Source organism: Haliotis rufescens, unplaced genomic scaffold, assembly GCF_023055435.1.
Source record: "Haliotis rufescens isolate VD_foot unplaced genomic scaffold, xgHalRufe1.0.p SCAF_19, whole genome shotgun sequence".
Classification (NCBI taxonomy): Eukaryota; Metazoa; Mollusca; class Gastropoda; order Lepetellida; family Haliotidae; genus Haliotis; species Haliotis rufescens.
In genome coordinates this window covers 11,089,919-11,106,685 of record NW_025963879.1, presented here as the reverse complement: position 1 = coordinate 11,106,685, position 16,767 = coordinate 11,089,919, and the positions used below count along the sequence as shown (strand labels likewise).

The following is a 16,767-nucleotide window of genomic DNA, read 5'->3' as shown; positions in this document are numbered from 1 at the left end:
ATACCCCTTCCTTCTTTTTCTTTCTTTCGTTTAATAACAGCTGTTCTACAAGTCGCTACTTTGGGCCTAACACGACCCGTGAAAACGTCTGCCAATGAGCGCAGTTGGATATACACTGCACACTTCATTTCTAAAAACGTTATAACAATCTCCCCTTTAACCGCTGCTCTCCAAAGATGGATCTTTTTTGTTTCATCGAAAGTGAAGAAAACCGGTCGGGGTCTTGGAAGACATGGTGGTGGACGTTACGAACAAATCGTTTTCGATCTGGACATATTCACATGTTTATATTTCTCCTAAGATGTGGAGGATACGTCCATCTATCTCACCTTCTTCTCATTGTACTGTATGGCCAGCTTCAGCCGAGACAGCAACTCATACGATTCGTCCTCGCTGTCTGGTCCGACCTTGTTCAGAAGAACCTCCAGCTCATCGTGACCTCGGACCTTGTCCAGGAGCTTGACCACATAATGACTGAGCTGGTCAGCCATGGACAGGTACTCCGTCTGTAAAATGCCAACATTCTTGTAACATCCTAACCAATAGATTCATGTAACGCGTGAAGTACTCGGGCATGCAAACGCATGCATACATTTATTGCACACAATAATATTAAGGGAATTTAATGACAAGTTCGTAAATCGTCAAACCCAAACTGTGATATATCAAACCCAAACAGTGGCAGAAGAACAATAATGTGCCGTCAGGACGACTTGGGGAATTACAACGAAATATATTAAACTGAAATATTCCTGCAATTCTGAGAGTCACATCAACAACAGAAATAGTTTGAAAAGTTTACTAACTTAATTCGTGAATTTCACAGTCCACTCAGACACTAACATGTAAGTCGACTTAGTAGATCTCTTTACTAGGCGACCTATCGTCACTTACCAAAAAGATATTAACTAGTAATCACGTATACTTTCATTGTCAGTTTCCTGTATGGAGATAAATACTATTAGGTATAGTGCTACAAAACAATCATGAACACTCAAAGGGGTGTAAGACTCGATGGGATTCGAACCTGCAATCCTTTGATTTCTGGTGTATCATGCTACCATTTGTGCTTGACTGTTGTCGTTACGAGTGTCAATGTTTCTAGTCATCATTAACTGAGCTTGGTTTATTTATTACATTTTAATGAGTGAGTGAGTGAGTGAGTGAGTGAGTGAGTTGGGTTTAACGCCGCTTTTAACATTATTCCTGTAATATCACGGTATGTCAGCTTAATATGGGAGGAAAGCCCGAAGTTGTGCAGGTCTCAGACGTTTACCCACGAGCTGACAAACCTAGAAACATAATCGGGGCGAACCGGGATTCGAACCTACAATCATAGGTTTCTGGCGCGCCTAAGGGACGCAACTCTGAACAGCGAATCGCGGCGCCTAAGACGACTGGGCCGCCCGTGCCACACTTACCCATTGTTATGTTAATATTGTACTACGTTCGTTGACTTATAGCCTCATGATATGCACTTTTTTATTTATGTTTTAAGTGTTTAAAGTCTAATTATATTTGAATGTGTTTATATTCTAAACATGTTTGTAGGTGTTTAAATAATAAACATGTTTGGATTATGGGGTTGATGTGTTTAGGTGGTGCTTAGACTATAAGGCGACAGCTCACTTCATGTGTTAAGACCCTAAACATGTTTTGATAGAACACACGAAATGAGCATACCGTTTAGGTATTTCCACATTTTCTGCAGTGTGGTTTAAGAATTATACTAATTTAATAAGTGATATTTACTAATCTTCAGCATATTCGTGCAATCTACCAGACAGGATGATAAATTCGCTGTATATTAGCCTTCCGGCTGCAGTTATTAATTAATTCAGTAGAAGTCACTAGGGTTTTTTTCAAAGTGCATACAATATATACAACTCCAACTCCAAACACCATGCCCTTTCAAAGGCCTAATTCGTTCTTATTTCGACTTAATTAAACTGTATATTGCTTGCTAAAGACAGGGGATAGGCCTCGTAAGCTTATTAACATTCATAATATATATATATATATATCAATGAAAAAAACATTTGTTCAAATTCACATGCAAACTGGAACTGTTGGCGCATTATACACACGCAATGTTCAAATCCCTTGCTCTTTTCATTTCCCAGATGCACAAGGATTTGAGAGGTTAATGACCCAAAGAGGCACAAATATAACACGTTTATCTTGGCAAGCAGTTTTCTGTGTGGAAAAGGATGACCGATTTTTAAAGCAAGCTAGTCCACACCATGAAACAAACAGAAGTTTTCTGTATAAATAAATCAGAACAGATACTTTTTTTATGGTTTGTCTTCGTAGTATCGCTACACGCAGGGTATCTAACCTACAGTTACCGAAACACGTGACGTCATATTTCATCGTAAACGTAGAGTTATGAGAACATGATGTGTTGTCGTCATACGTAGGCCCCGTCGCCAAGTGGCAATGTAATCAGCATCACGCACCATTGCCAACCTGGGACATAAACAACACAACAATGACGTTCCCAAGGATGACCGATGCCGATAAGACGCATGAATCAGACAAACCAACATCAAACCAACGGTGCGTCCATTAATTACCATGGCGGTCTAACCAAGTGTAAACTCTACCAAAACATCGTTTATGTAGACCGCAGATCTGTAGCCAACCATTGATTGGCCGATACTGTCATTTGTGACACCAGACACTGGTGATCTGTCGACATCAGATAACACAAAGACATTCATCTGGCATCCGGAGGCTCGACTGGCTTGACCCGGCCGCCGGAATAGGTTGGACCCATAACGTTCAGTCAGGCACTTCATCTTATCCTATGCTAGAGGACCTATTTAGGTAGACAGGGCTAGCTTATTGACCAGCTGATCGGACGGTCCGGCTATCTTGATGAGCATTTCTTCCTGAAACACTGCCCGGGTTGTGGAGGGTTGCTGCGGAGATTCCTAGCTAAGATAGTCATGACTTGTTTCGATGTTGCGGTGTAAGATATCGGTTTGACTGTTATACACGTGATTATTGTTGATATAATGAAGTGTGACTGTATATGAATTCGGTGGATTTCCGGAAACCTTCTGTTACGTCATATTTAATACTAGCTAGGGGCAACATGAAGACGATTTAGAGCGGTGTTGGGTGATATGGGAACGTGTTGAGTCGTGCTTGTGGCGTTGAATGATGTCCAGAGGTGTTGTGTAAAGATGAGTGGTGTGCGGAGGTGTTGTGTAAAGTTGAGTGGTGTGCGGAGATGTTGTGTAAAGTTGAGTGGTGTACGGAGGTGTTGTGTAAAGTTGAGTGGTGTACGGAGGTGTTGTGTAAAGTTGAGTGGTGTACGGAGGTGTTGTGTAAAGTTGAGTGGTGTGCGGAGGTGTTGTGTAAAGTTGAGTGGTGTACGGAGGTGTTGTGTAAAGTTGAGTGGTGTACGGAGGTGTTGTGTAAAGTTGAGTGGTGTACGAAGGTGTTGTGTAAAGTTGAGTGGTGTGCGGAGGTGTTGTGTAAAAGTGAGTGGTGTACGAGGTGTTGTGTAAAGTTGAGTGGTGCACGTAGGTGTTGTGTAAAGTTGAGTGGTGTGCGGAGGTGTTGTGTAACGTTGGGGCGGTGTATGGAGTTATTGTGTAAAATTGAGTGCTGTTAGTTAATGCCGGGTGATGTTTTGTAATGCTGTGTTATGTGCTTTTCTGGTGCTTTTCGATAGTATCAAGAGGGGAGATACATAATTGTTTCGGGTGCGCTGTCTTGTGTTGGGTGGTACATTGTTTTGCCCGGTAACGAACACCTGGGCTGAGTGAATATAAGTGATGGACGGATTTGTATGGATGTTTGACGGTGTTAGGAGGTATAAAGTGGTGTATTAAACACATATTGCATTCAACTATGACAACAAATAAATATTATTAAAATAATGATATATCATCTGACGTAAGACATGATTTTCATTTCCTGCCTCTCCCTACTCCAGCCCCATTTAACCTGTAAACAAACTTATAACATCAACAACAAAATCATCACTGAATGCCGTGAAAACATGACAAGAACAGCTTCATGTGATTCAATTACTATTATGCAGAAGCAAGGACAGCAATCGATACAGACCATAACGCTTCAATAATATACATGCTTTTGGCATATTTGTAAGGGGCCCACTTGTTTATAAACCACATATGATAATTTGATGAGTTGAGAGAGGCAGACTCATACAGCGGGTGTTCGCCTGATATCGGGAGAGACTTCTTGTTGCGAGGCCACCATTTACATTGGGATTAGCTGGGATTCACATTAGCTGGGATTCACATGTGCTTGGCCAAATTGGTCAATTTGCAGCTACTATTTCACCACATTTAGGTACTTGTTGAAGTTTCACTACATTTCTAAAACTGTTCTCGGAGAGCTCTTGACAAACGAGAGTATCCAATGGATTTGATTCTTTACATGAGACTATTTTTGTTGAGTTATCAACCACATTTCATCCCCTACCTGATATGACACATGTGCTTGAAAGTTAAAAGATTTATCATAGTAAAGCCATATTTCAGCTTCTCTATAGGACCCAACAGATTTCAGACGGTCTTCACAAAAAGGATGTATGTCTAGGCACTTATTTTGCCCCCGAATCCCCACGGGAAAAATGGTTTGTGTCTTACTATATGATTCATCTGCCACTCAGGGACAAAAAGGTGTCAAAACTGCATGTGCATTTAACACATATCACAGATAATCGCTAAAATGATTAGAATATTGTAGAAGCGAAAAGTAATATTCCGTCTTCTGATCATCTTATATATCGAAATACAAGTGTGTCCTTATTGTTTCCGAAAAGGTGAAGCTAAGTGGTCGGCCTATAGTTTCACCTTGATAAGCTTCTAGCTGTATGTGTTAAATTACAGAGACGTTTTATATCAAAAATTTCCTCACGTTTCCTACATGAGCATAGCAAAAGTACATTTCAAAGAATCCCGGATGTAGAAGGAATCAAACGGGTCGTACACCCTGGGGAGAAAACCAAGTCACGATTTTCCGATTCACTTGATTCAGATGACCCTAAAAGATAGACGTGTATAAAAATGGCGGACTTATTTCCGTCTGAGCAGTCTCTGGACGAAGGAGTCATTAGCTGTGGAAATATTGGCGTGGTGCGGTCATGCGCAGTCATATTACACAGACTGAAGGTTCATTCGTGGATTAGGCAATTCCAGCTCTGACCGTAGGTGATTTATCATTCAATGAAGGATGTTATCACTTCGTAGCCTGATTTTTGGGAGGAGAAGGGCTTAGACTTGAGGGGCTCTTGTGACGAAGGGTTTATGGTACATAAACAGGTTCAACTGCGAATATAAAAAGATTGGAGTTTGTTATTAAATACGTATGTCTTGTTTAGCGTTGTCTGACTTGAGAATGTGGCTGACCAAAGTGAATACGCTTATTAGACCATCACGTTTCTAAGGATGGAATATTAACCTAATACAACCGTTTCTTTCATCGTGACCAGTTTGGCGGCCATATTGGAAGAAATAAGTACAAAGAAACAAATACTCCTAAAATTCATTTAGCACGATTTTGCCCATTTCTAGTTACGAACGCACCAAAATAAGCATTTGCTCTTTGGAATCTCCACATGCCTATTTTGATTTTGGCAGGGTTTTTTTTGTACATGTAGCTGCTACTCAAACTGAACCATATTGACAACCAACCCAAAAAGTTTCTGAAATTGACAACTCAATTTAAATGATAAAATTAAAGAACTATATTTTTTCATCCCTCTCAATACGTTCATTCCTCTCATTTCCTCGTTAAGCGAATTCAATTCCACAACGTTTTGTGTAACTGCAATTTAATCAGCGTATAAAAATACTTTCTTTCCTTTTTCTATTACCGGATTAAGCAGCAGTTACTTTTCAAGCGGATTAAAGTATTTATAGTTCTTAACCCGAAAGTTCCCGATAGCAGTGCCACAGGACATTCATCTGAAATTTTACTAACGGATTTTAGAGAGAGTGCAATTTATATTGTAAAAATGTGATTTTAATGCTGTATGGACATTCATACTTGAAGATATCATATTCATGATTAAACTGGATTTTAGCAGAATAATATCTGAAGTAACAAATGTTTCCTTTAGAGAGTGCATGAGAAACAGGTTTAAATTTGATGACAGAGCTCCACTTGTACATCAAGTGGAGTACTGCTACTGGTACCGTAGTGGCGCTATATCGCCACCAGGCCAGGCTGCTCACTGGGGCTCGTCCGCTGCTTCTTCTACCAGGACTGTAGCCACCACGGCTACTACGGCCGCTGCTACTACTACCTCAAATAACCATGACGACTATAGCTGCTGCTACTTATAACAACCAGTGCTACTTCGGTTTCTGCATCAACCTCAGCTACTACGGCAACTATCCCCGTTGCTACTTATAAGTACCAGACAAGCACTACATCCTCAAGCACTACCTCAACTACAGTGGTTACTGATGAATATATATTGACAAGAAGAAAACATTCAATGGTCATATTATCTATTCTGATATTAACAAACAAACAAAACCACTAGATCCAAATTCGTCGTATGAGAGTATATTTGAAAGCAACTTAGCCGTGAACGGATGTATCTAAATATAGAAGCGGCCAGGGTGCGGACACTACCTCCACAGACTCGTCTCGACGCCTTGACCCGCTCCTTCGACGAGATCAATGTGTTAAGTTGGATGTCATCAAGACGTTTGTCCATACATTAGAATTACACATCGAGGCTAAAGACGCGTTAGCCAGACGGATCCATATGTCACCGAGCGATACCGATATCAGGACCATTACTTACTATTCAGTGTTTCCGCTGGTCTCATCATTGCCCAAATTTATATGTGGACACCTGTCTATTGGGACAGCAGGGCCTCTAATTGGATTTGTATTAGGTTTGTTATCAAATATGTACGCTTCACATTCATAATGTTATTTATGTGGTGCATAAGATGGTTCTACTTTACATGATTTCTTCATTGGTCGATAATGTCGACTCGCTGCCACAAACTGAGACAATCCTTTCTCCTCCATTTACATCAACAAGACAGTGCGGTATATACCACTGTCCCACATCAGCACCATGAATACACAAATAGGATAAATAGCATATTATATCAGTAAGACCAAACATTCTCTTGAGTCAATGCCTGTATTTTTAGGATTAAGATATTTTTTCTGATTAGGATCCGGATCAGATTACCATAAAAAGCTATTTAAGATCATTTCTTGTCTCCACATGGCTTGCAAAAGATATTCTCGCTAAGACAAAACAAACGCATGAGACCTAAAACCTAAAATCGATAATACCCAATCAGTGATATTCCATATGTTGATGGGGTATTATCTGCCAAGTAGAAATATCTAAGTCTTTCAATCTTCGAAAAACAATCAATGTTGTCATTTCAACGTGCGCCGTTAATGATGTTCTAGGAAGGAATTCTCCGAACAAATAATTTGTTGCAGACTAGGTAAATATGACATTAAAATTAGAGATTAGAAATAGTCTTGTCAACTCTTGCAGTCTTGTCGACTTTGTAAACCTCTTTTCTTTGTTTGAATTCACGATTCATACAAATAAACATATTCATGATGTACCTTTCTACTACAGAAATGAACACAGTCATAAGATGATCTCAATTCGCGTCTTTCCATACATGTGATTGTGTCAGCCATACACCTACTTCCTCCGTCAGCTTCCACGCAGGGGAATTCCGCTCTGATGAGCCAATGCATGACCTCATGTCGCTTGATATGGTGCGCCAACGCGTGTTGAAGACCAAAGCAAATATGACGTTACCAAGACTCTACTGGACCGGGTTATGTGCCCTCATTCGAAGAACATACCGTGTCAGTGGCATGTAGAGCTGTGCGAGTGCGAAGTAATATTCCGTTTTTAGGCGGTGAAACATGCCAACGCGTCTTCTCATGTTATCGACAGTCAATCAAAGATGCCTTATATCACTCATGCAACGCTCACTATGAGCTATGAACCAGATTGATCAGGACAAGCATCAAGGGTTTGGTGCTTGGATGTGTTTCGATGTATCTGACCTCTGATAAGATGGGGATGGTGATGTAGCCTCCTGGTTGATGCACCCCGTCGTCACATCAATGACGATTCAATAATTTGGGAATTTTCCTTACCACAGCCACTTAAATAACGGGTATTGATGACGTTAGACTATCTTATAATGACAATACACATACAAAATATTCGATGGTATAATGATATCAGTGGACAAATCAATAATGTGGAAAACTATATCCTTGTGTGCAGTGATTTTGAACTTTTTAACAACATTTTGCACATTTTCACTAAAATATGTTTACAACTATTTCAACAAACGATCGATCACGGACAGAACGGGACAATGTCGCTGCCCGGTAGCGACCATGGAGCTGTTTTGACTTGAAGTGCCCAAAGAAATTTCGAGATCAAGCCACGATTAAAGGGACTTTTCTTTTTGGGAGTAGAGTACTTACCTTATAATATTTTTCCACTTTGGCGACGGATCTGAGTTCTTTGGCCAGCTCAAATGCAGTTAGAATAGGGTCCTTACTGGACAGTGATATATACGCCCCACTTGCCAGCCCTTTGTAAGCATTCAGTCTTGTCTTGGCCAACCTAAGTTGGTCGAACTGTAGCTTATTGCTACATTCTTGACAGTTGCAGTAATAATGGTGTGGTTTGGTAATAGTTTCCCCTCGTAATAACAACAGCTGCACGATCTCAAACTGATTCCTTTCTGCCGCCAAAATAAGCGGGGTGATGTCAGAGGAAAACGGCGAATCTTCACTGGTTTGGTTGTAAAAGTAGTCCGTTTCTCCGAATCTCTTGTTCTCCTTCTTCACGTCTCTGTATTTGGGGTGTTTGAGGATAGTTTCAGCTATCTGTTCATGTCCGGCACTGATAGCTTGCAGGAGAGCTTCGTGGATACTGGAGTTGTTGCACCGGTCGAGAAGAAACTCCACGACCTGAAATATAGAACTTGTACTTATTGACTGAATCTGAATTTAAATTACATTTATGCAGGGACTACTTAAACAGAGGTGCAACTGCAGTGTATGTACCTAGGGTTCAGGTTTGACTAGATGGAGATAGTTGTTGGTTGCAGTGAGTGTGTAGAGCGAGAGAAAACGAGTAAGTGTGGTACTTGTAGTTGCACAGGGCACAGGGTGTTGTTACATGCACTTTCACATGAGACATGAGGCAATGGGAAGCTACGTTTACTTTCACAGGAGATATTGGGCAATAGGAAACTATGTGTATTTTCACAGGACATATGAGGCAATTGGATGCTTCGGGGACGTACAGGGGAGTCATGGGACAGTGAGGGTATAAGCCTCGTTAAGCCATGAGGCAAGACATCTGTCTCCTCGTTCCTTCTGTTGAAGAGACGTCACAGACACGTACCGTTCAGCAGGAGAGTCAATGGGATAAATACGTGGACCCAGCCAAATGACCTGGAGCAGATGTTTTCACCCTGGGTACCGCTAAGCCCAATAGGTTCGTCTTACATAACATTTCCACGTTGCCATCCATTATGTTTAGTATAATGGTAAACGTCTGGCTAATTGGGGATTAGCCTCCATCTTTTATATGTCCCGCGTGATACATTAAGAGTCTGGTCAATTATTTAATCTTCAAGAAGATTACACACTTACATAAGGTAAGTAGCATAGGCAACTATGAGTGAGTGAGTGAGTTGGGTTTAACGCCGCTGTTTAACAGTATTCCAGTTATATCGCGGCGTGTCAGCTTAATGTGGGAGCAAAGCCCGAGGTGATGCAGGTCTTAGACGTTTACCACTTTGGTGAAACTAGGCAACTATGACCTGAGAATACGTCAACCAACCTAGGCAGTTACATGGTTTCCGGGAACACTGAAGTTAAAGAGAAAATCGCTTCGTAGCCTACCACAAAGGTCTTTGTATTAATGCCAGAAATGTAATTAAGTGCTTCCCAAGAATATCCAAGTTACATTACATTTAGTCAAACATTCTCAAACACATCACATGTTTTTCACAAAAGAAACACACGTACAGTCACCATGACCTTGCTTGGCCCCAGAGAAACAACTATGAAATCTGTTTTCGTAATTGCTGACAGAAATTTGCATTGAAATAAACTTTATCTTTGCTGGAAATCAGACAAGACATATTTGTTATTAGACAGAGTACAAAGTTGTTTTAAATCTTACGTTCTCTGAAGTTAAGTATTATCTTAGCCACCGGTTATGTGAATATCATGCTAGAATTCTTCTTTTACGATCATAACATACTATATAAGTGTCGTATTGGATTTGTATAATGTCGATTATATCCTAAAGACATGTTACTCAAAATCTTAAACAGAACTCAGTATCGTGGAATTTGATAGAGTTCTCGGACATATCTAAATGCCATTTTTCATTTGGCTCAAAAGTGTCATTCTCTTACTCATTAGATACGTTTATCAAATACTATGAAAATGTTCCGCTGTTAGAGCTCTTCGACAATAGAGGCGAGATGAAAGCTTGGGTCTCACTTCATAACGCTTCTCAACATATTACATATTAAACCTTATTCTATTACACAAAAACGTGATAGTTTGAGATCTATGGGACCAATGCCCTGTAAATATATTCCTTGTCTTTCAGACATCTATACATTTGAGTTAGTTTAACTTCAGAGCTATTTCCACGACAGTCTTTCATCAATTCAAGAACAGTGTCAATTATCATAACACAGTCATCAGGATGAAAGCCCTTCAGTCACAGAAACATAGACCCTTCAGTCAATCCGAATGTTGGGGGAAGTAAGCTGTGTAACAGCCCATTTGATGAATCAAACTACAGAATTTGGTGATAACTATACCTGGTTGGGGCTGACATACGAGCCATAAAGCACTTGGCGAGCATGATAGAGAAGCCTATGATTTGATTTGTCCTTTTACATGAAGTTGAGAGCCATCGAATGTGTCACCACGCTTATGTCTGGAGGACGGACCCACCTCTAAATGTTCGTTACCGACAGCTAGTCTGAGTGGCGTCCTGCCTAGAATATCGCTGTAGTCCACGCTCAAGTTGGTATTCTCTTCCAAAATACGCTGCACAGTTGGAATATCGCCGAACTCTGCCGCGTAGATGAATTCTTCCTCAAGTATCGACAACTGTGTAGACAAACGTTACATTTTAGAACAAGTATTAAATAAACATGATTATCAGTATGCATGAAGAGTGTTCAATGTGATTTTTTCATTGTACAGTTATGACGCATCCGCCACACTCTTTCACCGTCATGGAAGTTGTTTGGAATTTGTAAAGCAGACTCCAATGTTGGATATTAAGATGGTTGGTTGGTTGGTTGGCTTGTTGTTTAACGCCGCACTCAGCAATAGTCCAGCTATATGACCGCGGTCTGATAATCGAGTCTTGACCAGACAATCCAGTGATTGACATCAAGAGCATCGATCCACGCAATTGGGATCAATGACATGCATCAACCAAGTCAGCGAGGCTGACCACCCGACCCTCTTAGTCCTCTTTTACGACAAGCAGAGTCGCATTTTACGGCAAGCATGGGTTGCTGAAGACCTATTCTACCCCGGATCTTCACGGGCCATATTAAGATGGATGGCGGAAACGCATTACATCGTAATACACATTTTCCATTACGTAAATCCCTTATTGTGATCGCAGGCAACAATAAAATCACATAAGAAATATACAGGAAAGAAAAAACTAGATGTTTACCACAATGACATTGATAATCATGTTACTGGTAAGAAAGCAGAATATGGCATGGACGTCTCATGTTATATATATACAGTGACACAAACATGCAGACACAGAATACCATCACACAGAAACCATCACACAGTCTAACAGAAATATCCTGACATGCGGACATGCGGACACACATGTACGGACACAGACACACGGACACAATAGAAATACCGACACACAGACACTTATATATTCAGATACACAGAAACATAGACACAAAAACATACCTTTGTATAATCAGAAACACACAATCACAAATACATAAACCCAGGTGCACAACTGGATCTTTGATTCATGAAAAACCGTCTCCCTGACCCAAATCTCAAGTTCAACCACAACCACAACCACAACCACAACCACAACGCCATCCTCAAACACCAATCTCAACAGTCTAACATACAACCTCTCACACACAGCATCCCTTAATGTTTCTCGCGCAGTGGCAGTAATTGCTGTGGACACACCTTGGCATTTGTCTTCGTACAGTATTTTGCTAATACAAATAGCACCAGCTTTAACATGAATGTCAACGGAGAATGACTGTGGTGTCGGTTCGACGAGGCAGTTCGTATTGCACACTATTCACTGAAGGTTTAATATTTAAGATGATAGAAGGTCCATGACACAATTCTCTGACTGTTTCAAAATACGTCCATTGTCTAATGTCGCTGCATCATACCCCGAGTCAAGGAGAGAGTTGCAATATTGCATCCATTTCAATCATATCAACGTGTCTAGGTGTCAAGGGTGGACGTTATGTTTATTAAAGTTATAAATCCTTTTTGTCAACTCCCAGAGTGTGTTTTTCACAATCAGACCATTCGTCACTGCAACGGGTTATTCAGATGTTGAAACGGTCTTTTTATTACAGTTTCAGGATTTTCTCGTTCATTACAAATACCATCCAGATGAAACCCTCGATTGATTTAATGTCAGATGCGGACTGGCTCGCAAAAAAAGATTAACGAGTTTTAGGTTGAGCTTTAATAAATCCACTCGACAACCATACTGCCCATGTATTCGTACTTACATATTTACAAATACAAATAGTATGGAAAAATACAACGGAAAATATACTTGTAAATAATAGAGTATGGGAATATGCGGACTTGAGCAATCTTCCAGTCATATCACGAGGAGAAACACCAAGCATGGACTTCATACCTTGCACCACGACAACGCCTTTGATTTCTTTGTTTGTTTGTTTGTTTGATTGATGGCACAGCGATATCCAAAGCTTTATCAGGTGGGCTTGTAGAACCTCACCAAGCCAGAACACCCGATCAATTATTTTCGCTCTCACGACAGACATGTAGTTCTAGGGACCTATTCTAAATTGTCTACTCACGCGGTCAACAGTTTGGCCATTGGGACACCACATCGCCAAACGGAACATGATCTAAACATAGCCAATTAATGTTGACGTCAGTAGTCAATGTGATTTTCATGAACAAAATTGGGCCCATCATTTAACATATATCATGTAGAAATGTTACCATGTGTTTCCTTTTTCTTTCCATAAAGTTACTTAACAACAAACCAATCAAACCAAAATACTTAAATGCAGATGAAATGATATCTTGATGTAATATAAACTAGATTTTTTGTTCTTTGTAATTCCGGCAAATCTGATTGGCTGAATGAGTCAATTTATTTTGCATTGATTTCCAACTAATGAAAACAAGTTAGAGCCGCGTACTGAGATGTACCACTGTCACCAGAATGCCAATGCAAGTTGAGGGATTCCCTTGCTGCCTTCCTTCAGTACCCACGTGTACGAAACGATCTTACGTCACACGTATTATTCATCCATACGATCGCATCCTTAGGTTCCGGCTACAATCGCCATACATTTGCACAAACCGATTGTGGGCTGAGATCAATGGTGGTATGCTACAATCGAAATTTACAATTGGTCCGGGCCAAACTTAGTAGTTTTAATTACTGTTGTCCCTGAACATACTTGTTAAGAGAGGGTCTGTTTCAAGTACATAATCTGCTTTACGTTCAAACGTTGTCATTCATTTTGTTAAACTTAGCGATTCAAATCGACACTTCGAAAACACGAAGAACGCATTGCAGATTGCAGGTGCAGAAATATTGTTTATGACGATAGCGACCCACATAACTATCGAAAATCATGTTCGTCCGAGCGTATACTAAAGTGTGAAATAACATAGCTTTTAGATGAAATATGAGAAGGATAAACACTGAAATGTCTGCACGTGATAGTCATGCCCGTGATCTGTAAATAACGAATGGGCAATTAATCTAAGTTTATATTTGGGAATTGTCTCCCCTTGTATATAAGTCGTGATTGACAAGCTTCATGAGTTTGTTTAATTCTAATTTGCGATGATTGGCTAATGCCTTTGGGGGCGTATCAGTTTATGTCAATAAAGTATGCAGTCATCTGTTTCACGTCACGCCAGAAATTGTATTCCTATACCAGCAATGTTTATCGTACCTGTTTTCATGTAAATGCTTGTTTGTCATTAAACATTTGTTGAGAACATGTTCTTTTGTTGTGAAATTTAATATTAAGGATTGACTATCTAATTGTTTCGGTTGATAGAGATACGAATCGAAAAGCCGATGCGAAGTCTAGATGAGGTACCTCAGCTGCCTTTTGATACCGTGTTTCTTGCAACCAGATTGAGGACTGAAACCCACTGATAAAACACAGAAATTGATATGACGTTTTCAATCCTTTTGACATGCCACGACATTTTTTATGTACTGGGAGTCTACAAAAGCTCATAACACACATCCAATTGTCAAAAGTATTCCAATCCAAGATGAACTGCTAGTTATGGCTAACACACGATGACGATAGTGCCCCAGGGCACTGGGGAGAGAGTGGAAACTACCATCCCATCACCTATCCTCTCAATTTGTACAACCCATTCAGGGCTACCTGAACTGTTTCGGATGGGGAAAATGATTAGAAATCTCCAACGAAAAGGCTGTTCTGTTCTAGGAGATTCACAATTGTATCAACCAGGGAACTGAAAAGCGAAACGTTGTTCAGTTTCAATGATATGATCTCTTGTCTTTGGAGCTGTTCTGATCTCAGCCTCCAGTTCCCTTGGGGAATTAGTGGCATTGAACAAACATCGTGGCAAGAAAGGTTCTACATTTAATCAGAATTAGTCCATCAGAAAAATTCAAGGGAATATTTTGCTTCGGTGAGTACAGAGTGATGTGGAGCTATATTAAGGCCTCACTGTGATAAAACATCATCACTTTCCCAGCACTGCCAGCACAAACTAAACACGACGGTAAGCGGAATTGAAACGTGCATGGCATAAAATGTTACAATGTTCCGAAGGATTTCCTTTTATGAGTTCAACGTTGATGTCACATATATCTTCAAAAATGAGTCGGGTTATCATGTGGTATTTTGATTGGGGTAAAGAAGTATATTTATCGATCAACTAGCGAACACCATGGGTGAGATTTCAAGTGATGATGTTGTCAAAGATGCCGATGAACAATGATCTGGCCAAAAGATGTGAACAAATGAATTGTGTATATATTCTCTTTACAGTGATTTCTCAATTGCACCGTTGGCCCTACTCTCAACCTGGGCATAAAATTCAATGTAGGAAGGACAGTATTAAAATATTAAATCTTACATTCAAATCACTTTAATTCGAAAGTGCGTCACGACAATCATTTCACTCTGGTTAAAATGCATGTGTGCCACTGAATTTCTCTAATCCGGTTAGCGCAAGCCTTGCATATCTTTCCAACAGTCAGAACGCCATTAATATTTTTTCAAGGGAAAAACAAATCTTGAATATTTTAAATTTCATACAAAAACATTATTAGTGTCAGAATATTCCGCTTAACGGATCTTCATTCCATCTTACAAATCACCACGGTATGGTCAGGGGGTAAATTATAACTAAATCATTCACAGGGGTTCAATTAATGTCGCGTGGCAGATTTGTGGTATTGATTTCATCAGCTGGAGACGACAAGCACCTAATTGACAATGACTGCTGTCATATATGGCAAGTGGCGATATCTCGGGTATATATATTCATCAGGAGTGTGTGCGTGACACATGGCTGGCACCAGAAGCTCATCTCAGTGTTGATGTGCATATAAAGGAATTGTTAAGTTGAAACGATGGCTAGCGGGGATATATGTTTAAGAACTACATTACGCTTTCTTATACATCTGCCTTGAATTATGATAATTTTTTATGAAGCGCGCTCATAAGTACTAATAACTGTTTAGCATGCGTCCATAGAATAGAAGTAATAAAAAGAAGCAGGATCGGAAGAAGAAATAAAAGAAGCAGGAAGGGGAGAAGTAAAAAAAGCAGCAGGAATGGGAGAAGTAATAACAGCAGCAGGAATGGGAGAAGTAATAGAAGCAGAAGGACGGGGAGAAGTTATAGAAGCAGCAGGAAGGGGAGAAGTTATAGAAGCAGCAGGAATGGGAGAAGTAATAAAAGAAGCAGGAATGGGAGAAGTAATAAATGCAACAGGAATGGGAGAAGTAATAGAAGCAGCAGGAATGGGAGAAGTAATTAAGGCAGCAGGAAGGGGAGAAGTAATAGAAGCAGCAGGAATGGGAGAAGTAATAAAGGCAGCAGGAAGGGGAGAAGTAATAGAAGCAGCAGGCAGGGGAGAAGTAGTAACAGCAGCAGGAAGGGAAGACATTATAGAAGCAGCAGGAAGGGGAGAAGTTATAGAAGCAGCAGGAAGGGGAGAAGTTCTAACAGCAGCAGGAAGGGGAGAAGTTATAGAAGCAGCAGGACGGGGAGAAGTTATAGAAGCAGCAGGAAGGGGAGACGTAATAAAAGCAGCAGGAAGGGGAGAAGTAATAGAAGCAGCAGGAATGGAAGAAGTAGTTACAGCAGCAGGAAGGGGAGAAGTAAAAAAGCAGCAGGAATGGGAGAAGAAATAACAGCAGCAGGAATGGGAGAAGTTATAGAAGCAGCAGGACGGGGAGAAGTTATAGAAGCAGCAGGAAGGGGAGAA

General features: G+C 40.4%; 1 protein-coding gene across 8 annotated transcripts in view; it reads right to left on the bottom strand.

Moving 5' to 3' along the window:
• LOC124138947 (short transient receptor potential channel 3-like) overlaps nt 1–16,767 on the bottom strand; it is a 224,263-nt gene that overhangs the window by 13,011 nt on the left and 194,485 nt on the right. For all 8 annotated transcript variants that reach the window (XM_046505872.2, XM_046505869.2, XM_046505865.2 and 5 more), the window contains exons 3-5: nt 10,996–11,154; nt 8,488–8,979; nt 330–506 (exon numbers count right to left, since the gene is read on the bottom strand). In XM_046505872.2, coding sequence (XP_046361828.2) covers nt 330–506; nt 8,488–8,979; nt 10,996–11,154 — 828 coding nt within the window. The remainder of the gene's footprint in view (nt 1–329; nt 507–8,487; nt 8,980–10,995; nt 11,155–16,767) is intronic.